Here is a 23,160-nt window from a genome sequence, read left to right as displayed (position 1 = left end):
GTGTTTTCTGTGACAAGAACAAAAGTGCATTAACTACTACAGGGCGTCACAGATGTGGTTTCATTCAAATTCCAAGAATTTGAACAGAAACACCAGATAAAAGGCAGAAAGCTGAAGAACCAGTCTGGAGCCATAAAACATCCTAGCAAGAACAAGAGGAGGATGAGCCTCAGAAACTCTGCCCAAGGCACCCACAGAGTGAAACTGAACACCGAGCACAACCCAAACAGACAGGATGTCAGAGATCCCAAACAAAAAAAGCTAAAAAGTGTTGTTCACTAGGAAAAATCCAAGATAAGTACTAAGGCCTCAAGAGCAGCCTTCATAGTCCCCTCTATCACATACAATTCTGGTTGCAACACTTCAACATAAACATTACAGGGCTTCTAAGCATGTGATGTGAAAGTGAACAAATGAAATAAATCTATTCCAGGAAACAACAAAGATCAGAGTTGGCTGTAAAGCAAGTCTCATCTTCGCCTTCAATACACTCTCATATTGCTACATTAGCTGAATTTGTTACTCAAGCTGAGTTGTTACACTGATTTTTTTCCAGAATCGTAACACATTAACCATTAATTAAGCCTTTCAAGTACACACAGCAACTATTAAAAATAACCAAGATATTACCATTTTGCAAGTGAAAAACTCTCTTGAACGCTTCAGTAAATCCACCTTACTTGTGATAGTAACATTAGCCTCACCAACTCAATATGAGGAAATAACTATATATATTTCATCTTTCCATGGAATACTTCCACCACTGCTGCATGGTTTTTGGAGGCTGTATTATACTCCACAGACCACTACCTGAAAAAGCTTTGCATTCCCAGCCTCACATCAGTCTCTCAGCTTGTGTCTGTGGGTAATGGCTTGCATTAAGAAGCCAAATGATTTATTAACAATTTTAATGATTTTATTTTTCTTTTAATCTTCATCAGTTCCCAGTCCAGATCAAGGAGTTTTACATTTGTAGCAGCAGAGCTAAAAGGATGGCAGAAGCAGCTCAAGACAGCAATGCTATCAAGAGTAATAGATGTCATTGATCTTTAGTATCAAATGAGTTTTGTTGCCAAGGCTCTGAACACAATGCATAGTCACAGAAAAATTGCACCATCATCTGAAAATGAAATAAATATTGACTTGGCGATAAAGTGGGCATTATTGAAAATAACAAGACAAAATGGTACAAGTTAGACAGAAGTTAGACAAAACACACAGCTGATAACTTTAACTCAATCACACTTCTTCTCCATATTTTAAGATATTTCTACCAATGTTCACAAGGCTATTAAAAGATTCCTTCCCAGGCTGTAACAAAGAATGCAGAAATTACTGCTCTCTTACACTAACTGCATTGGTTTTTTCTCATTGCCTTGCTCAAGAGAGTTAAGAAATAGAATTAAAAGCACTAACCAACGGGAAAAAAAACATTAAATAAGTCATCTTTCAGCCACAATAATTAAATATATTTCATAATACAACAATTTACGTACATCCAACTTAGGAAGACAACAAACTATTCCAGACTAACACTACACTCAAATTCAAAATTGCAAGTTTTATCTTTAAGAGGACACACAGGTTATCTTTCAAAGGCAACTATTCTTTATAAAAAAATAGAGAGGTTAGGAGCAAACCTCCAGTCACCCTATGTATAAAAGTAAAGTCAACACAGGAAATGCAGAGGTAAGACAAAACAGGAAAAAACCCCAGCTAGAATGTGCCTCTAGTCATACAGAAATCATGATTTTCAGTCACCACCTATGACCCCGAAAAGGTCAAAGGGATTACAGTTTTCTTCTCTGTGCCAATTGCACTGACAGTTATGAGTACTATATTTGGCTCACTAGTTCAGCACCCTATTTAACTGCAACTTTCTACAAAAATGTATTATTTCAGCTTCTTTCTTCTGTCATTTCTAGACAGTTCAGATTTTACTTCATGTTTTAAAAGATTACATCTTTCAAGTAAATTCACAGAAGGTTTTTGTTGGCTTCAATTTGAAATTAAATCATAATTTTAGATTAAAATTACACAGAATATACAAAAATTTTCTTCTCCGAACAAATGCCTAAAGACAGGCATTTTACCAATAGAAAATATGCAAGAAGCAGCTAAAAATTATTCATGGATGTATTTCTGCTCTCAATCAAAGAAAAGGAAAAAACCAAAATCCAGTCATGAACTAAATGGATTTAATGATAACACACAAATCCAACTCAGTAACTGTATTCAAGTGATCCCACCCCACACTGGCATTTTCATGATGCTGAACACACATGTGGTCACACATTCCCCAAGTACTCCCAAACAAGACAAAATTTTAGTTGCTTACCACAGTAATACTGACAGCATCATCAAACTGATGCATTACAACACTGATGACTGCAGATGCCAGGAGAAGCATAATAAGGGGGTTTTTAAACTGAAATGAAACAGAAGAGTAAGTCAGCCACATTGACAGAAAGGCTATTTTACCTACTCCCTCAGAGCACACCAGATCTATTTTTGAAACATATTATTCTATTATTAAAATATTTATAACCTAGCAGCGCAAAGAAAAGCTAACTCTACAGTTCAGATGCTTACTCGGGGCACTTTCTTTTAAATATCAAAGACCTTGAATAGACTGTATTAAATATGTAACAGGAAGAAAATGTTTCTTACATTTCTTGATTCGCATTTTCTGCAAAAAGAATAATCTCCTATAACTGTTTATACTGTATTTAAACATACAAAAAGAAGTCTGAAACACATTCAAAATGTTTTTGAGGTAAAAGACTGATCCTGTTCCAGCAACTGATCACTATTAAGGTAGCAATATATTTCTTAACTTTCAATTCATGATTTCTTCTTTTACAAGGTAAAAGTTTTCCTTTTATCATATGATTTCCACAGTTTTTTAAGGCTAAAACAATAAAGGATCTTGCTTCTATGACAGCTGGTTGCTAATGTGCTGATTTTTTTGAGAAACACTACAAAAAATGAACATTCCTATAGAACATTTCAAATGAACATTCCAAAAGAAGATCTGATAAGCACATTCAAAGCAAGTATGAATCTTAATAAATCCCATCTAAAATAGTCCTGTGCAATATGCCTTAGAAGTGTTCCACTGCATCTGAGTAATTGACCCTACACACTTGAAAATATAGCACTCATGCCAGTGTACAGCCAGGATGGGATGTGTTCCAACCACTACCATCATCAAAGCACTGAAAGCCTTTTTAATCTCTCCCAAGGAACACACAGTCAACCACAGAGCGCAACGTCAAGCTTGCACTGTTGCACAGCCAAGGTGCAGCAAACAATGCCCAAAATATTTAACATTACAAATTCATTGGAAGAATCATCTGTGTAAATATCTTGTATAGCTGGGGGGCAGGATGGGTAGGGAGGAGAAAGTAGTGACACTTTCACATCAGATATGTATATATGCATTTGAGATATATCACACTCATAAGAAACAAATTCACACTTGACTCTTGCCAGTTCTGCTCAACACCAGAATCAAGGCTGGTCCCACCTCCACCCTCAGATCAAGGGCAGCAGTTTTGCTTTTTGAAATTTCCTATCAAGTTATTCATATTTCACATTCCATTTAAATATTTACCAATGGTCATATGCATTGTTCTCTGATCTTAGTACAACTCAGGACCAAGTTCGACTACAGGGACGTTTATTCTGCTTTTCTAGCCCTCAAGCTAGTTATGAATGGCACCTTTTGGATAGCTATGAACATACATTTAAGAACAGATCACAATCAAAACACTGTGATGTTTATAGATACATGCCTAAGTAAAAGCTTTCTCAGTAGATAAACTAGATATAAATTTTACAAGCTGTAGTTTCCCACTCAACTAGATTTTTCCCACTTTTACCAAAATATGTTCACGTATACAAAAGCTAAGCAAAACAAAATAAAGACCAAAACTATTGAAAAGTTTTAGAAGCAAAAAGGACAAAAATCTTCACCTGGGATATATATTTTTTCCACAGTGGTTCATCTTCACTAATATCAAATTCATTCCATCCATGGAATGCCCGTCTATGACAAACCTCACAGTTTTTTAAGCCATTCTGAAGATTAGCCTATTAAAATATGCAAAGAATGAAACAGTAATTACACTGAGAAGCTGGGGTAAATTCACACAAATACAAATACACAGCCTTCAATTATATGAATTTGGTCAACATCAGAAAGACAAGCTTGGTACTACTGTTTGTATGACAATAAAAGCTAACTATTATTTTAAAACTCTGGCAGTATTTAAGGAATTCAATCAAAAATTCACAGAACTATGGAAGCAGATGTTGCTTCACATCTGTAAATGACTGCTAATCTTCCTTGCAAAAAACCCTACAACAAATCAAACTGTGGGCATCTTTCAGACTCTTGAGAGTTACATCAGAAGTTCAATGACTCAGCCAAATGACTGTGATAGCTTCAAAATCTTGAGTTGTCAGTGACCAACATTTATCATGGTGTACTCCTCAAGCAGTCAAGCATACAGAAAATGAGAAAAGACCATCTATCATGAAAATTAACCCAGATTGAATGGTTCATAAATCTGTCAATGGGTAGCTTTCTCAGTCCTGTTTCTCCAATTAAGATGGTGGTTACCAAAATAAGTATATTAAAGATTCCTTAGAGAAATGGAAGCAATAAAAAAAGAAAAACCCACGACAATTTTATAGTAAGACTGACTCTAGGATTTTTATTAACAAATTGCAATTTTCAAAGCAGACAAATCCAAACATTTTCAAGATTAATCTCACTCCCTCTGCAAAATCCTGATTTTTTTGTTTTAATATTAAGAGATTAGAGAATTTCTAGTAACAATTTAAAAATCAACTTGCTTTTAGAAGCAGGTAATAGCTAACATCAAACTGCATGATAATGCATCAACTTTCAATTACAAGATCTGTCTTAAGAAATATCAAACTTATTGTTTGTTAACATCAATGCATTCTTTTGATATGAAAAAAATTACTTACTTGCAGAATACTTGCTACTTCATCAACTGGCAATTCACTTGCTTTTTTTGAAGACAGTACAGGAATCATTGTCTCATTGTCACCATCAGGGATTTTTTGAAGACGTGCAACCTAGACACAAAACCAAAGTCAGAAGGGGAGTGCTAATGTTTTATTTTAAACAACACATGCCAGAGCAATTATGTATTTATGCCATTCAAAGGCAGTTTTTTATAAACATTGCACTTAAATACTCCACAATTCAACTTACTTTCATGCAGTTACCACCTGCAATAATAAAACATTAGATATGCAAGTGAGAACACTAATTTCTGTAACATGTTCAGTGATGGCAGAGATCCTAACAGCAAAATAACTTGATAATCATTTAGCTCATAATCATCGATATTAGGTCAGAAAGTTGCTCCAGATAAATTTCACTCCCTGCTCCTACTTTCTAGTCATTAATGAAGGTGCTCTAAGCAGGTCTATTTACATTTTCTTGTACAAAGAAAGGAGAAACACCAGTAAGAAAACCTCAAGAGTACAGATGCAAGTGAAGCCATAAAACTTGACTACAGTACAAAAGCTTCAAATCAATACTATAAAAAGTAATGTTTTCTGTAATTTTAGGAAGCTAAAATTCTGTGAACTACAGAAGAGCAAAATAGCAACATTGATTGCATAGGTCAGCACTGCTTTGGTATTTAATGAAACTTCAGAGTTTCTGACTTTTGTTTACACGAGAAGCTGGAGTGATATTCTTTTTCCTGCTGTCTCACTGCACCCACAATTAATACTTCATGCTGCACATACATCCCCCCACCATTAACTGGAAGAGACCTAACATGCAAACATGCAAACCACAGAAATGGCTTTCACATTATACTTGCACAGAATTTCAAATGGCGGGTTTATGCTTTAGGAAATAATTACTGTATTGTATATAACTCCTCTATGTGTGCTGAGACTTAAAATACGAGTACCTAAAGATGACAACACATTAAGAGATTCCAGCACTTTATGTCCCAGAAAAGGTATGGCTGTTTGTTGGCCATGTACTCTACTACTGCTCTATTGTAGCTCATTTTCTTTGTACCGAACAGCAGTTTCAGGCAGAAAAACATTAAGCCTAAGTGCTGCTCCAAAACAAGCCCACAAACATATGACTTTGACCAAGATGATTCCACATTCTCAACAAAAATGCTGAGCAACCATGCTTTCCCAGTAAGGGCAGGCAGAAATGAACTGACAGCCATTAAAATTTTAGCTCTGAGAAAAATCTTTTTCCCTGTAACAACTGACATCACTGCTAAACACAAACAACTCCAAAAAAGGACACGTGACTGGTCATTTCCCTAATATTATCAATTAGGGCTTCAGGAAGTCTAATAACATTTTTTAAAGATAATTTTAAGAATTTAAATATTCTTAAACGGAAATGTTAATGTTCTCTCAGAGACCAGGTTTGTTTTCCAAATAAATCTTCATTAGCACAGAACTGCAGTGTAACAACAAAGCTTATTTTGACAACCTTTTTGTGACAAAGTCAAAAAAGCCAGTCTTATCAAATGTATTTCATTCACATTATCTCCCACTTTTACAAAGAACGCTGTACTGTATTTGGTGGAAAAAATCTACAGAGAAAATCTGATATAGAATCAGAAAGATAAAGGCTCAGAAAGTCTTCTTATAACCAGCTCCTTTTACCAGAGCAGAATTACGCATGGTACAATAATCCTGTATGGATCCTCGTCTAATTTCTAAAAACCCTCTACAATCTTTGCAGATTAAACTACATTCACAGTTCAGAAAAGAACAGCTTCAAATGTCTAACACTGCCACAAATTAAATTTCAATTGCTTAGCCAATGAGAAATCAATCACTGTTCCTCTCACAAAATATAAAGTAGGTTACACCAACAGATTTAGGTCCAAAAAACAGCTGTGCTTGCTATCTGCTGGACCACAATAACTGTATTCAAGCAAATTATTTTGCTTTTACTATGTATCTTTTACTTCCACAAAACTAGAAAAGTTATTTTTTCTATTCTGTTGGCAAGTGCTCTCCACAGTCCTTTGCACTGCTGCCCACCAGAGATCTGGGCCTCCGCACCACCTTTTAAGGTATCCAACAGAAGCTATTCCCAGAACCACAGTGCTCTGTACTAAAGGAGACAACCCACATACAGCAAAATTTCTTTCCATCCTATGCTGCAATTAATTTTCTGTCATTCATTGGTTGATACCTTAAAATAGTTCAGTATTTCATTGCAGCCAAGTTTTTTTATGGATAAAGAAAATACAGGCTAAGAAATTATACTGGCGAATGTCAGGTACTGGATAGGCAGCACACATCACCACTGAAGCTTCTATGTCTACAGCTTTCCATTCCCCACTTGCAGCTAATTCCACCAAGGAACAAAGCAGGATGCTAACTAACAAAAATACACAACTGCCTCAGGAAGGGCTTTTCTTGGACCACTTCCAAGGTACACAGCATCATCTCCAGGCCAAGAAATATGCATCAATCATACGACCATGGAACTGTGACCAAAGGATGTTTAGCAAAATAAATACAAATTTGTCTGGAAGACTTAAACTACTAGAAATTCAGAGTTCCCTTCTGTTTTCTCTGAAGAAAAATATAGTCAACTAATTAACAGCAACATGTTACTGTTTCTTCTTTCTCATAGGCTACAAGAGCCTGCCTAACTGCCTTCTACCATGACCAATATGAAGTACCAACAGCTTACCTTTACCATTGCTTTTCTCAGCTTAGCACCGTAAGTCCATTATCCATCAGTTGGGTTCACTGACATCAGTATATTTTCACAATTATTTTTAAGGGGAACTTTAGCTCTTCTTGCTCAGAGAATGCAAACGGAAGGACACACATTCAGCAAGAGCAGTCTAAAAATTCAGAACACTCTCACAGGAAAATCTAGTTTTAGACAAACTGGTAACCAAAACACTTTGGCTAATTAGCCAACATAAAGGTCTCCAAATGTTATATAAAGCTACTCAACTGACCTACAAGTATGAAATACAAATGTAGTAGAGAAACAAATCTATAAAGAACAGCAAAAGTGAAAAAAAAAAACCCAGACGTTCACAAAACAATGACATTTAAATTTAAGTTGAGGTACTGAAAAAAATTCTGATTCTTTGAGATTCCTTCTGAATCTTCAGGTCCATATGAACAGCTCACTAAATCTGTCTGAATCTGTTCCATCATCCCAGTAAAACTGAACCCCTTTCAAGCCCATTCAAGTACTACAAAGACCTTTCAACTTGTCTGTAATGATCCACCTGTAAGATTATTACTGTGTGAGCAGTCAGTGACCCACATTCAGGTACATGATTATCATGGATACTGTGTGATCCTTACTGAGTCATGCTGTGTCCAATCAATAGCACAATTAATGAATGTCCATGTAATCAATGTGTAACTAATCAATGGGCATTTCATTTTAAGTATGTGTACAGTATGATGTCTTTCTCACTTGAAATATTACCTGCACCTTGCTCAGGAGCTGCAGTTTTATTAATGAGGTAAGGATATTAGAGCACTTTGTCCATGGGACACTTCAAAGCTCTGCTTCCAGACTACTATCAGTGATGGATGACTCTGTACTGTAAAACCCCGTAACAGTACTAAAGTACAATGAACAAACAATGTGCCATGCCTTGACCAGAGATCTTTCCAAAGCTGTATCATCTCAGGATTTCCAGCACCAGAAAGGTGATTTTATACCTTGCTAATGCCTTTTCTCAATTATTCACAGTCATCTGCTTTTCATGCCTTTCTTTACTAGGATCCCAAAAGACTAAGGACTTCCTCATCCACCGTAAGAATTAGTTTTCATTTTTTTATCTACCTTCCCCACACTAAAAAAACCAGTAGTGTTCAACATAATAAAAGGTATTTCACTGAACACCAGACTGAAACATACAAGTTCCCATTTCCTGAACTTTCTGTATGATCAAGCTGTGTGTGATATACACTGAAAGTTTTAAAAAGCTCAGATATTAAAAAGCATGTTCTTCTGTAAGTCTGTACAATTCAGAGCATGGATAATAGGTGCACAGGGACAACACAGACACCCATGCATACAGTAAGATACTTAAATACCAAGTGCTTACCTCTTCTGCACTGTCTGGAATCCTGAAAATACACAGACCTAGAGATCACCTAGATGTCAATGGTCTGACTCTCCCTGTGGATGCACAAAGACTTTGGACACAGTTCCCACTAGGCAAAGACTCTTGGCTGCAAAAGGTATTTTTAAGGAGAAGACTACCCAGAATGGAAGCAATCCTTTTTTTCTGTCAGTTCCATCAGATATGAAGAATCACTGCAAAATCTTCTCCTGCTGATTTGGACACTGTGGCTAGAGGTTTTGGAAATGCATTTTTAACTGTCTTCTTTAAAGCAGAACTATCTTATCTATCTTAAACATCACCAAGCTCTCTATTTCAATAGATCATTGCTCAGCATCACAACTGTGATTCCACAGAGTCACTAGCTAACAATGCCCTTAAAAATACCTATCTCACTAGATGTTCATGCCATCTTTCCCTGCCCCTTTTGTTTAGAAGGCAAAGTGCTTCTGGAACCTCAATACAAGTCCCAGCCACAGAACCATGGCCAAGTGATGACAAGACACAAAAAGCCAAACACACACACACAAAAAACTGCATTAGGCACACTTAATAGTTACAGTAAATCCTAGACCAACTGTACAGCCAGAAGCAAATCCCTGAAGCAATAGCAGGATTCCAGAAGTGGAGGTAAGGTAGACAGAAACACACAAAGACCCCTCAGACCATTCTGAAACCAGCAATATTCAATATGGTTGTGACTATGACTCAATTTTATCTGTGAGACTCCACCAGATTTTAACAGTAATTAAATCTCCAGAGAAATTAACCAGTTATGCTAGCAGAAGAAGCAGGCAGAAGCAGCTGAGTGTGGCAAATAGAGACTTAATAAAATAAATAAAACCCAGTGCAATCAAGTTCACAAATTATAAATGCAGTCAAGCTACAAATTTAAGCAGACTCTTATTTAAGTAAACTCTGATTTTTACTGTCTTATTCTTGGCTTTTGAACTAATTTATCTATATTTTAATTATGTGCATAAAATTGGAAGTAATGTTGAGAAAGGCTTTATCTTTACAGACTGCACCGATACAGTCGTTTGTACCTTACATGTGATTAAATCATGAAGACCAACTGTGATAGACTAGCAACTTCTCAAATGAGCCTCAAACTCCTGTATATTTAGATAGTATAAATATTCAAGTACAGTGGCTGACCACAAAGCCCTGTAACAGAAGGCTTGTAGGAGATGAGTGAGGGTGAAGCACCCACAAATCTCAGGAAATAACGCAGGGTGTGACAAAGCACAGCTGTTGCAAAGAGGCTGACTTGACCTCTACACAGTGGAACAGGAGGGTGGCCTCTGCTTTGGATAAACACCTCAGTCAGCTGAGTGGATCAACTGGTGGTGTGAATGTTTCTCCCCAATTTCATCAAAAGAATGCTAATGTCTGAGTTTGCATCCCCCCCATGCTGGTCAGGCTCACGCTGCTTACTGACCACATGCACTGAACCACTGACAAAATTTCAGGAACACCATATGGGGTCTCAACCCACATGATCCTTTTTGGCGATGAGGGATACCCAGCATGACAATGGTGCAAATACTCTAGACAGGAAATGGGAATCACATTGGTATTGTGATTGAACTGTGAATTGAAATGTCTGCATTTTGCTAATAACAAACTGTACTTATAAAATATACTGAAAACATAATATGCATGTGTCCTTCTGCTACAAAATAAAAAACCCACATAACATCGAGTATCTTCAAACACACACATTTGATATCACAGAATCTATTAAGTTGGAAAAGACCTCTGAGATCAGGGCCCAACCTACGACCAAATATCACCATGGTGACTGGACCATGGCACTGAGTGCCACATCCAGTCTTTCCTTAAACACCTCCAGGGATGGTGATTCCACCATCTCCCTGGACAGTCCATTCCAGTGTCTAATCACCCTTTCTGTGAAGAAATTCCTCCTAATGACCAAGCTAAACTTCCCTCAGGCACGACTTGAGGATATGTCCTCTTGTCCTGTCATGAGTTGCCTGAGAGAAGAGACCAACCCACACCTGGCTACACCCTCCTTTTGGGCAGTTCTAGCGGGCAATAAGGTCTCCCCTCCTCCTCCTTTTCTCCAGACTAAACCCCAGCTCCCTCAACTGCTTCCTCACCTGCTGAAGGTCTGATTTGTGCTTCAGACCTTCAACAGTTTTGTTGCCCTAACATTCAATGCTGCACCCTCTTTATGTGGGTTATCTAAAAGAACCTAGTCAGAGAGCATTAAACCCTGACACATACCTCTGTGGGAAATAAGGCTTTTAGAACAAAAAGGGCCAACACTTATTCAACACAAACATCCACGACCAATTTGCAAAAAGAGTATTTTGCTTGTCACTGCAAAGAGCTGTCCCTTCCCACCCCACGAAAGATTGAAGTCTGCAAACTAATGAGCCTCTTGTTTTCTACCAGGCACTGTTTGCTCAAAAGAAGAAATACTTTTTGAAGGCTTTGAAGTAACTGTCTACTGTCTTTTTTTGAATGTACTCCTCTGGAAAAGTGTGATGATTTTTCACTTCTGGGGAAACAGCTGCAGCAATCCTGTATTCTAACAGTCAAAAAAATTTGTTCCTATTCAACAGTATTTTAGTTAAAACATTTACCAGGAGCCCCCACATCAAAGGAAGTTCACACAGAAAAGTTCTGACTCTAAAAAAAGCCAGAAGGAAAGAAAAACACTAATTTGCATTAATGAGTTCTCCTTGTAGAGTAATTTTATCCTGGGAGGTCACAGTTTCAGCCCCTTGCTATTGTGTGTCATTTCATAATACTTTATAGAAAAAGGGCAAGACACCACCCACTAACCAAAGAAATATAAACACCCAAATCAGGAGAACAACCTGCTAAGCTGCTCTGCAAGCCTGAAGAAACCCCTGCCTCATATTCCAGTACCACTTCAGCAGTGCTTAGGACTTTCACTATGGCCATGAAACAATCATAATGCAAAACCATACTCTTTGATACACAACTTTGGCATTTCTGATCAAATAAGAAACAGAAATCAAATACTGGCACTGGTCATTTTAAATCTCAACATTTGTCCTACCTTAAAAGTCATAAAATATTTAAGCGACCTTTCCCCAACCCCATCTACTTCAGGCAGTGCAATAAAGACTAAGATGATCCATTTATCATGCAATTTATTAACTCTACAATAGTCTCAAGACCTATTTTCAAGTCATAAAAGTACTTTCCATGAATACTCTCTGAGAAACGTGTCTCCACAACTGGAATATATTTCACTCTTTCAGGATGTTTCCCCACGTCTTCTTTAATTTAAAAAACAAAGTAGGACATCTAACTCAACTGAGGCTACGAGTGAAAAGTAAAGATGGACAGTTTGCTATAATCATAGTATACACTGTGTGGTTATTTTGCAAACCTTGAGAGTGACAACTGCCCCTCTCTAGCTAGAGAAAACATTTCACAAAAATAATCATACCTTAACCTGACTGCAGTGCTGTTGACTGTCAAAGCAATGGCAAAAAAGATCCAGCTAAACCTCCAACACCACTTTATCTTCCTTTAGCTTATTTAATGTAGAATACAGGGGAAACTTAAGAATGCCAAACACATTTGCTACTTCATTTCTACAAAAGATTTACCATCTAGAGCATCTATGCAGACTCTGGAGGATGTACTATAATGGGTTTAAAGCCTCATTGTTGAAAGCCTGGAGATGACCTCAGCTTTACCACTAAGCCATTGACAAACACATCAGACCTATCTATAGTTGGTTGGCCAAAATATTCAGTTTTCAATCTTCCTGTTAAAAAAAATTCCTTGAACACTGGAAAAGTCTGCTTGGACATTTCTTACATTTGTCATTACTTATTAACCAGAAGGAAAAAAAGATAAACAATCCTAAGAGCACACTAAAATGATCAAATCAATGCTAGTGCCTCAATGAAAGCAAAGCTTATCAGTTCAGAAATTCACCAACCAAGGAAGAGAGCCCTGCTGGCCGTACCTCATTTGACTCTAAAAAGCTCCTGCTTCAGCTTAAATACTGATTCACAGGACACCCTTTAGAAGTTAAAAGCCAAAAAACCTTGGGTCTAAATATCAGTCATTTATCTTGCCAGAGTCACTAACTTTCTAGAAGAGAACATTTAAGCTTAGAAATAAGATCATATGGCTGCTCTCCAACACTCATAACACTCTGAAGTGCTGAGCTTCTCTGAATCAAGGATAGCACTTGAATGGCAAACATTAAAATGAAGAACTTTATCACCCTGGGATATGCTGCTAATGTATCCATGACATGCAGAATTTAGTTGCCATAAACTGGTATTGAGCAAAAACAGCAATACAAATATTCTCTCAGTATTTGTTTAAAATAATGAAGCTTCAAGACCCCATAGTTGATGATATCTTTGACAGCTATGCACTCTCTTCATAATGCAACAAAATAAATTTCTAGGTAAAAAAATTACTGAACTTACTGTTCACAACAGTTCTCAGGACCCAGCTAGTGTCAGTGTCAATTTAATTGCAAACATAACTCACTGCATAATTACTCTACTTATGATAATAAATTTTCTTATGATTAGTACCACAAAAGCAGCAACGCTGTATTCACAATGCTTCTTTTTTTGGTGAATTATGTATGCAGAAAAAAGTGCTGCAGAAAACTTATGATTTAAAAATACTTTAAAACCCTTTGTAAAAGATTCCGTAGATGGCATCTGTTAACCCATTATCCATTTTGTTCTTTCTAATTGTTTGGAGCAGAATGTTTACAAAACAAATAACTAGAAACAGATGCTTGTCCCTAATTTATACCTTGATTACTGCATTTTATTTTCACTCTCTTCTCTGCATTGTAACTTTATCATTCCTTCTAGCTTCTACAAACCACACTGCAAATGTCAATTTTATCACCCAATGTCAATTAGGTATCATCTGAACTCTTTCACCAGATCAAAAGCATATCTCACAACTAAAAATCTATTTATTAACTTATGCCACTCTTGCAAAATTCCACCGTGGCCTGTGGGTGAATTGATACTGAATGGAAGCCATGATTATGTCAGGAACTGAGTCAAGCTAACAGGTCTCACTCTGTCCCTCACCTTTTTCAGAATTACCTGAACTCTTCATGAACCCATTCAATTTTCCAACTCAACAGAAAGCTGCCCAACAAGGAGGAGGAAGGGCTGGGCTAACCTTCTGCCAAGCCTGCAAGCCAGAAAAACTCAACAACCATGACAGTCAACACAACAGTAGCATAGGAACACAGCTCAGAAGCAGGATCTTTTTTCAACTATAAGGAGACCCTTTTATTCAGTCCTACAGAAGAGCACCCCAAGATGCCCAAAATCCCTGCATGTTTGTCACTCTTCACAAAAAAAAAAAAAAAAAAAAAAAAAAAAAAAAAAAAAAAAACCAAAAAAGGTTGTTTCTCTTTTGTTGAATTTTGTCTGCATTTTCCTTACAGCAATGCTCCTCCTGCCTCAGATTATACCATAGACTCTCTAAATAAAGAATTTACAAAGGGAGCAAAATAGCTAAACATACATTCTGCAACACATGAACTCAAAGTGACACCATGTTAAATCACTTCTAGGTTATTGTACATTTCCAAGTTACCTGCATCGGGAAAAAAGGGGAAAGAAAAGGCTAAAACTATCATCAACCAAACAGACTAAAAGATGACTCTGACTGTTCATTTAAAAAGGAAATACATGTTTCTAATACATATTAATTCTAAGATATATTAACTTAGCAGTTATTTAAGTTATTGAAGTACTGTTTAAATATAGGAATAGAATTGGTCTTGAGTGAAAACTTCCACTTTTTTTTAAAAAAAGAACAATTCTCCTCTCTCAACCTCCAAATTCAAAAGATGTAGCTTCTGCCAACATAAGCGTATGCTGTATTCGTTTCTAGCTTTCTACAAGCTGTAGATAGTAAAAAACTGTAATCAATGAATATCAAATTTCTTGTTTCCACCTACTAATTTGTTAAGAAATCATCTACATTCCAAAAAGAACCTGAACTGCTGTGGTAACACCAAGTCCATTTGAGAACCTCCAACATTTTTCATCACAAATTTCAATCTGATTATTTTGGATATTACCTAATGAACAACTAACGATGCCACTCTGGAACCATTTAATTTGTTTTCAAGCCACTGCTGCCGCAGGCATCCCTCCCCCCTCTACTGTCTGTTGCATGTACACAAGCTCCACCCCTTTGTTAGTACTTACAGCTGCCTAATCCATGATGAGCCAGTCCAGGGTGCTTAAACTCACTGCCTCCAAAACCCAAAATCTATTCACTGATCTTCAATCTGATAGCTTAACAACTAAATCCATTTTTGTCATTAAAAAAAAAACAACCCACCAAAAGAAAAAAAAAAACACCACCCATGAAACTCACTAGGAAATTCAACTGCCCTTAAGTACAAGACAGAGAAAAATTATTGATCTGTCAGGATTTTATGAAGAACTGAAGTACCTTTTTCTAAGAAATAAAACAGTCTTCACTTACATCTCCCTATTCATCCAAGCATCAAAATTATCCTGAAATTACTATGGACCATAGGCTGAAGTTAACCATTATCTTTGAAGATTAGCTAAAATTAACTAGGACTCAAAACAATGAGGATGAAGGAGGATTTCTGAATCACCACACAATGTTTTATTACATGCAGCAAGTCTGGTCTGAATTTTTGTACCAACCTTCCATATGATTTTGGGAAAATCTTTTTTGCAGGAAAATGTTACTTTGACCTCTTCCATTCAGGTCTTGATGATATGAAAATAAATCCTACCTAAAGGCTTTAAAAACAAAACAGGACTCCTATTTAACAATTCATATTTGTGGTCATGCTCTGACCTCAAAGAAACTCAAAGTCTATGAAACCTGTTATTTATTTTTCTACTAAAAGGTAGACTTCTACAAGGTAATCTTGATTCAAACAAACAGCCTAAATCACAATGTAAAAGATGTTGATAAGAGGAAGAAAAAAATTTAAGTCTACATTACAAAAAATTACTTCAAATGGCCCAGAGGTATCGATGGAGAGATCCAAAATTTACAAAACCATATTTTGTCTATGCAAGATTTCGTTAACTGCCCACAGTTTAAGAAAAAGCTCCTCTTACAGAAAGAAGTCAAAAAATTCACTCTTTCCAAATGGAAATACAAACATCATTCCTCTAAGTCATAGGTTTATGATCAGGCAGAAGTCTTCCTATGATGGGAAAATCTCTTTTCCCCATTACCACGAGAAACACGAATTTTTGCAGGAGTTCAATCAACCCAACACAAGAAACAGGAACCACAAAGTCTTAAGAAAAACATTAACTAGTCTGGAGATAAACACACAATATGAGTACTGAATTAACACCAAAAAACATCACTTTTCCTAACCATCTCATCACTTCCCCATCTTGAATATTCATTCAAACACAGAAAGGAAATAAAAACCACAATCTGCCCTCTCTTGCTCAATATCCAAACCTAAGAGACTTTTCAAACACATACTTGAGTGAAAAAAAAAAGCTTAAAAATATTCTAAATGCAATCTTTGTTATACAAGATTACTAAGGTAATTCAGCTGTAGCCAGGAAAAAATACATTAAGGAACATCAAGAGTGCTGAGAAGTTCCAATATGAAAGCTGTTGGTGTCTAGCTGCCTCAAAATGTCACACTGATAGAAAAAGAAGGGCTCAGAAGTACCAAGAACACCAAAACAGACATTATACAGTTGTAAATAACCAAACCCATCTGGAGACTCAATTAATTATGAGATGGAGGGATATGGAAGCAGAAATAGTGGAGAAGTAATTCATGTGTTCAGAGAACCACGCCAGTCTTTTTATCATACATTATTTTCTCCTACCCCCATAAGCCTACCCCATTTTGAAAACCCTCAATAAGCAACAGCCTTTATTTTGACCTTTGAAATATGCATCTGATCACATTCCTAAATATTTTCCCCTAGTCAAAGTTTTTTAAATGTTATTTCTATCATACAAATATTACTAATTGTTACACAAACTTTATTTATTCCATAAGAAATGCCATTTTCATAAGAAATGCCTTTGTGCATTTGGAAGACTAGAACAGAGCCACACTATCACACACAACTCAACTGTACACTCAATCTATGATACACTATTTATTTGGTAACAGAACTGTAAGGTATTACAAGTCTTTCTGCCATTTGGATTTTGGCACACAGATATTTTTTTTCCCTTAACTGTAATTATATTCAGTGGTATTATCTCTGCTTGCCTTCCCCTGCTCCTGGGCGTTGCCCATTCAAAACCCTTTTGCTTGCAACAGTGACTGCAATGCAAAGGCACTGACCCCACTTCTGTCAGCTATCCAGCCCCTAAAAACGAAGACCAATCTGTGCTCTGAGCACTTCAAAATTCCTGCTACCTAAGAAAGTCCATGCTTTTCCTTACAAATATCCAGCTGGAGGCCATGATCAGTAGAATTTAAAATATTCTAATATGATTTTGAAGTTAGAAAAAAGTTCTGAAATGCCAGATGATTACAACCTACATACATAATTTTCAACATGGGCTGGACTTCACAACTACCACAACTTTCCAGTCATCCACAACAACCATATTTCAAAATAGAAAAATATTCAATAATAAAAAATAATATAGGTCTACCTCTCAATTCAGTTCTTCATTCAAGTCATAAAAAAGCACTCCTCTTTTCAGACAGGGGATAGAGAAAAAGGAGCGCCTAACATGTCATGTAACAACCTGTAGCAAAACAAATCCAGTAGCCACCTAAACCCCCACCCATTTTCAGAGAATAGTGATGACATAAGGGGGGGGTATCAATGGTTCTTTTCTTATATATATAGTAATAAAAAGAAATTTCAGAGATTTTCAACATACAGAGTCAAACAGAAAGAGAAAAACAAAATGAAAAAAACAAATCAATGAAGTTCATAGTCACTATCACAATGCAAAGGGGCTTAAGGGGCTTTCAAGGTTCCCAGAGCATAAACTGAAGGCCAGCAGGAGAAAACTGAAGTAATTTCCAAATGAGACAAGAAGGGGAAAGCATAATAGAGCAACTTCTTTCAGTACTCAAAACTTCAGTATCACTTTTTAATTAAATGCTGTCCAAGAGGGCAAATTTGAGTCATTTTCAAGAACATATAAATACACAAAATATTTCAAAGAAAAATGCAACTAATGCTTCTCAATCTCACCCTGAAATAAAAACTTAAGAGAATCATATAAATGAACCAAATACCAAGCAACTAATACTGAGAAGCTTCTAGCTAAATAAAATATTTCTATTCCAAACACACGGAGCACTAAAACGCACAATAGATACTTTGTATATGAAGAAAGAATAAAATCTGTCTGACAATTAGTTCAACAAGCATCAGCACAAATAAAGAAAAACGATGATGCTACAAATCTTAAACCTCGAAATGCAGATCAAAATCCCTACCACATGATTAGCACACGAGAGCAACCCTGCGAACCCCTGGAACGGTAAAACATACACACGCACCAGAAGGAGCTGTCACCAAATTGCATGCAAAAATCCTCTTAGCTCCAATGAAGTCAGTGACTCTGATGAGACCTTTACCTTCATTTTCCATCGAAATTGTACTTGAGTCGATAGTTACAAAAGTCTTTAGCAACAGCAGCGCTGGAGCGGGAGCGGAAAGGTGAAGAGAGAAATGCCCCAAGATCCCAGGCAATCACAGTGCTCCCTTTGCCCCCACCTGCAGCAACATCTGCAAGAAAAACCAACGCTAAAAGAGGAAAAAAATATTAAAAAAAAAAAAAAAAAAAGCAGCCCTATAGGCTGCCCAGCGAGCCCGCAGAGCTGTCAGAGACCACCGAGGATGAGGATTAGGATTCGCCGCCCAGCAGCTCCAGCAACACGGAGGAGCAGCGCCGCCGCTTCCCTCTCGCCACCAGCGCCTCTAACAGCCTCGTCCCGCCCGGGGAGGGGCGTTCGCTCCTAAAAATAAACCCTCACCCCAAGTAACCCCCCCTTCCCCGCTCTGCCCGCACCCCGCATCCTCGGCGCCAGGCGGGAGACAGGGGAGCGGTGAAGGGAAGCGCTGCCTGCCCGAAGCGACCCCCGCCCGCAGCCCCCTCGGCCGCCCCGGCCCCGCCCGCACCGTAGCGCAGGCCGCGGGGCAGCGCGGGGGAGGCGGCTGTGGCAGCGCACAGAGGCGCAAGCGGCAGCTCCGGCACGGTGCCCGCCCCGGCCCCGGCGCTCGGCCGCGCCTCTCACCTCGGAGTGCAGGGGCGGCGCGGCCGCATCCCCGCTCCGCTCACTTCCGCGGGCAGAGGCGGCGGACGGGGCGGGGCGCCGCGGCGGAAGGGCGGGCGGAGCCCACACCCGCCCGCTCCCCGCTGGCAGCCGCGCGGTGCCGGCCCGCGGTACCCCCGCGCGGCGGAGCAGCTTCAGCCGCAGCGCCGGGCAGCTCCGCAGGCTGCGGGAGCCGAGCCGTGCCGCGGTTAAAAATGAACGCGTGTGAACGCCCAGCCCCTGCAGGGAGCCGTGGAGGCGCCCGCTCGGTGCCCACCTCGCCCCTGCCCGGGCTGCAGCCGCACGGTGCCGCGAGAAGGCGGATCCGGAGGCGGCGTTGAGCGGCCGGCGCGGGGAGCGAGGAGCAACGCGCTGTGCTGGGGGCCCGGCCCGGGCCTTCGGCCCCGCCGGGCCCGGCGCCAGCAGCCAAACCCGGCCCTCCTGGCGTGGGAAAACAAGCCCGTCATTCCCGCTCGCCTCAGAGCGCTGCTCTGCTGCCCTCCCATGTAAACCGGGGTCACGCACACGGAGTAGAATCAGAATCATCAAGGCTGGAAAAGAAAGGCCTTTAAGATGGTCCAGTCCAACTGTGCTCCCAGCACACCCCTAAACCACTAAACCCTAACACTCAGTGCCAAATCCAGACCCCTCTTGAACAGTTCCAGAGACGGCGAGTCCACCACCTCCTTTATGGGAATCTCCCCAGAGTCATCTTAAGGCCTTAGGTAGCTCCTATTAGTTACAGTACAGCCACACTAGGCTGGCAGCCCTGGTTGGTTTTGTGGCACTGCATTATCATATGTTAGCAAAACATATGATGTAAATGTTAGCAGAAAAAAACTCAGTTAAAAAAGTCTTAAAACACATCAGGTAACTATTTTAAAGGTAGGTTTTCGCTACCAATTATGGAACCTCCAACCTCTAACTAGTTGAATTCTGAGGGGAAAAATGCTTTATGAACTCAATTATGTTCATCTAGACACCAAAGGAGTATAATTTGAAACTATAGTTGCAATGCTAAGCTCTTCAGCTGGGGAAGTTTTTAAGTAAAAGTAACTTCCACTGAGATGATTCATTTTAATTTAAGATATGATGTACGCTACCAGCAAGAACAAAATACCTTTCAACTCTCAAGGTCAAAATCTAATGAAGACATGCTAATTGTAGGCTTTACATCACATTTCTAAAGGAGCAGTGACAATATGGTCTGAAAAAAGCACTTGCATTGACATCTCATGATTAACAACCTGTCACCTTGGCTTTGTTTTTCTTAAGCAGCAGAAGAAACCAAACTCAGTCTTTGTCAGTTCATAAGCAACATTTAACAAAACTGAATTTTAGCATTTCAAATGAATCTCACAACCCATAATAGCATGCCCCTTGAAGCTAAAGAGCATCCTTGCTTCTTCTGAAGCTTTTGAAGGTAACTTTGAGTGCTAATGTAATATAGATTTGTCAATATATTTTGATAAGTAAAGAAGAGTTAGAAGTGTTACCTTAAAGTAAAGGCTCCAGATATTTGCATTCAGGAAATTAAGATGACAACAGGCAGGTTAATAGTTTGAAATGACCTAGTACATAATTTCTGATCTGCCCCATGTATTTGCCATGTTACTTGAGTATCTCCATGGTTACTCCATGAAGTATCCCACTACAAGTAGCAGTGACCTCCGAGACAGCACTTCTGTTAATTTGTATGTAAGCAAACTAAGAACCCTTCCATGACACTCATGACATGCTCACAGTTATAATGCCACAATTTCAACACAAAACTGATGCACCCAACAAGAAAAACATTTAGGTACTTTGTTAAAACAGGTAGGTCTTGCTTTCAATATCATATGCTATCATTAAATATTAAAAATTTAGGTAAATATTTCATGGAGAAAAGACCAAAACCTGTAGGTCCTAATACTGTTTACATCCGCAGAATGTTTGGACTTCTTTACATTGTGAAAAGTTTTGGGGAGAAGAGTGGGAGTTCCTGAACATTACTTAGATTGGTCACAACAATCTGTGTTCACAAACATTCTGTGTTCTCGTATCTCACAAGAAAAAAAGTCAAAAGCAAGTCCTACTCTATAGCAACAACAAAAAAGTTTCATCTTTGAGGCTTAATCTCTTTCACATTATGTACATCTACCAATACTACAGCCTGTGATGCTGCCAGACAGCTGGGAAGTGCCACTTCAGCATTATACAAGGACTATATTCATCCTTGAAAATGATATTGCAGTTTCTGCCATATTCCACACGTACAAACAGTGGCTGTTTAATAAAAAATGCTCAAAGTATTTTATTTACAAATGCTGGTAAATGTTGTTTCTTCAAAAATCCCATCCTTGATGTGAGCTTGATTCACAAGAGTATTAGGACAGCCTTAATATCTTCAGGAAGCCTCATTAAAGCATGTGTAAAGGCATTATTTGGCAAACCAAAGCACATTATTAAAATATGATTGTAGAGATAAGTCTGAAATTAAAAAAAGGCTTGGCTTACAGTAACCTGTCGTAGCCAGTTGTACTCACAAACTACAATAATATTTGGTTTACTTCTTTTAATATTTAAAAAAATCTTGCAATGAAATGCTCCTCTGAATTTCCAGTAAGCAAACATGTCTAGCCCAAATAGAATAATTCCAGTGAAAATATACACAAACAGTCCTTAAATGTCACAGTTAGAATCTTTTTTTTCAAAAAGTACTTGAAAGGATATGCAAGACTGATAGGTTTGGAGGGGGAAAGAATGAACACTGCTGGTTGATAGCATTTTCTCTTTCTAGTTCATAGTCATGAAAATACTTCATAAATGCAAGCAAACCTTCTGGAAATAGATTTACATTCAGGAGAGCAGAGTTTCATGAGAGTTCAATGGCAACTTAAGCAGTTCCGCAGTTCCCTGCCCCAGGCGTTCTCCTTCTTTTGCTATGTTACCAGGTTTCAATGCCACACAGCACCACCTTAGTGTTCTGCATCAACAAGAAAGGGTTCCTGACACCCAACAACCACCACCACCCCATCCCCTCCCTGTCATTTCCCCATGAAATTCTCACAATTTACCTCCTATCCATGGCCAAGTCAGACTTTGTCTTCTGTAAGTGGCTGTCAGCAGCAGGCAGCCACTAGATTATTTCAGACCCACAACCCCAAACTGACCCACACCTGAATTCATGTTGGAACTGATTCATGCCTGGAATATTCAGTGGATATTCTGGACTATTCAGTGAATATAGATTACTCTAATTAAATCAGAAGTAGTTGTTCTGGAACAGCCAAAAGGGTAGAACAGGTGTGGGGTGCATAAATAGGTACTCCTGCTTTCAGTACTTTCTCTTCTCCCTTAGGCTTTCAGAGCTAAAAACTAATGACTTGATAAACAGAACTGGTTGTCTAGGTTTTGATTACTTGTTGGGTTTTATAACAGGCAGCTGTAAAAAAGCATGCATAACTTCTGTATGAATCTAGAAGCAACCCAAAATGCTGGTTTTAGCTATCTTTCTATTTCTTCAGAAGAAATAAAGGCCTCTGGAAAGCTTGGAAAAATTAAAAAGTAGTAAATACATTACATTTCAGGAAGCACTATCAATCACTTGGAAGCAAAAAAGGGAGAATTCACTCTAATGGCATTAAACAGATAGGCCTTAACCTGCAGTTTGTTTATATGCAAGCTGAACTTCAAGTTTGGTTTAGTCTTTGGGATCTTGATCAATTCAGCTTCATCTCAATGGCTCCCACATGCTACAGCACT

General features: G+C 38.4%; 1 protein-coding gene across 5 annotated transcripts in view; it reads right to left on the bottom strand.

The window, feature by feature from the left end:
* The window catches only part of ATP2C1 (ATPase secretory pathway Ca2+ transporting 1), a 68,182-nt gene that overhangs the window by 29,419 nt on the left and 15,603 nt on the right, over positions 1 to 23,160 (bottom strand). For 4 of the 5 annotated variants that reach the window (XM_053972511.1, XM_053972491.1, XM_053972501.1 and 1 more), the window contains 3 exons: positions 5,002 to 5,112; positions 3,979 to 4,095; positions 2,339 to 2,428 (listed from right to left, as the gene is read on the bottom strand). In XM_053972511.1, the coding sequence (XP_053828486.1) occupies positions 2,339 to 2,428; positions 3,979 to 4,095; positions 5,002 to 5,112 (318 nt within the window). Of the gene's footprint in view, positions 1 to 2,338; positions 2,429 to 3,978; positions 4,096 to 5,001; positions 5,113 to 18,735; positions 18,887 to 19,395; positions 19,482 to 23,160 lie in introns of those variants that run through there. The other variant, XM_053972520.1, reaches the window with a different exon arrangement.

Source organism: Vidua macroura, chromosome 1 (genome assembly GCF_024509145.1).
Source record: "Vidua macroura isolate BioBank_ID:100142 chromosome 1, ASM2450914v1, whole genome shotgun sequence".
Classification (NCBI taxonomy): Eukaryota; Metazoa; Chordata; class Aves; order Passeriformes; family Viduidae; genus Vidua; species Vidua macroura.
The sequence above is the reverse complement of the archived record's forward strand: the minus strand, read 5'-3'. Positions and strand labels throughout refer to the sequence as shown.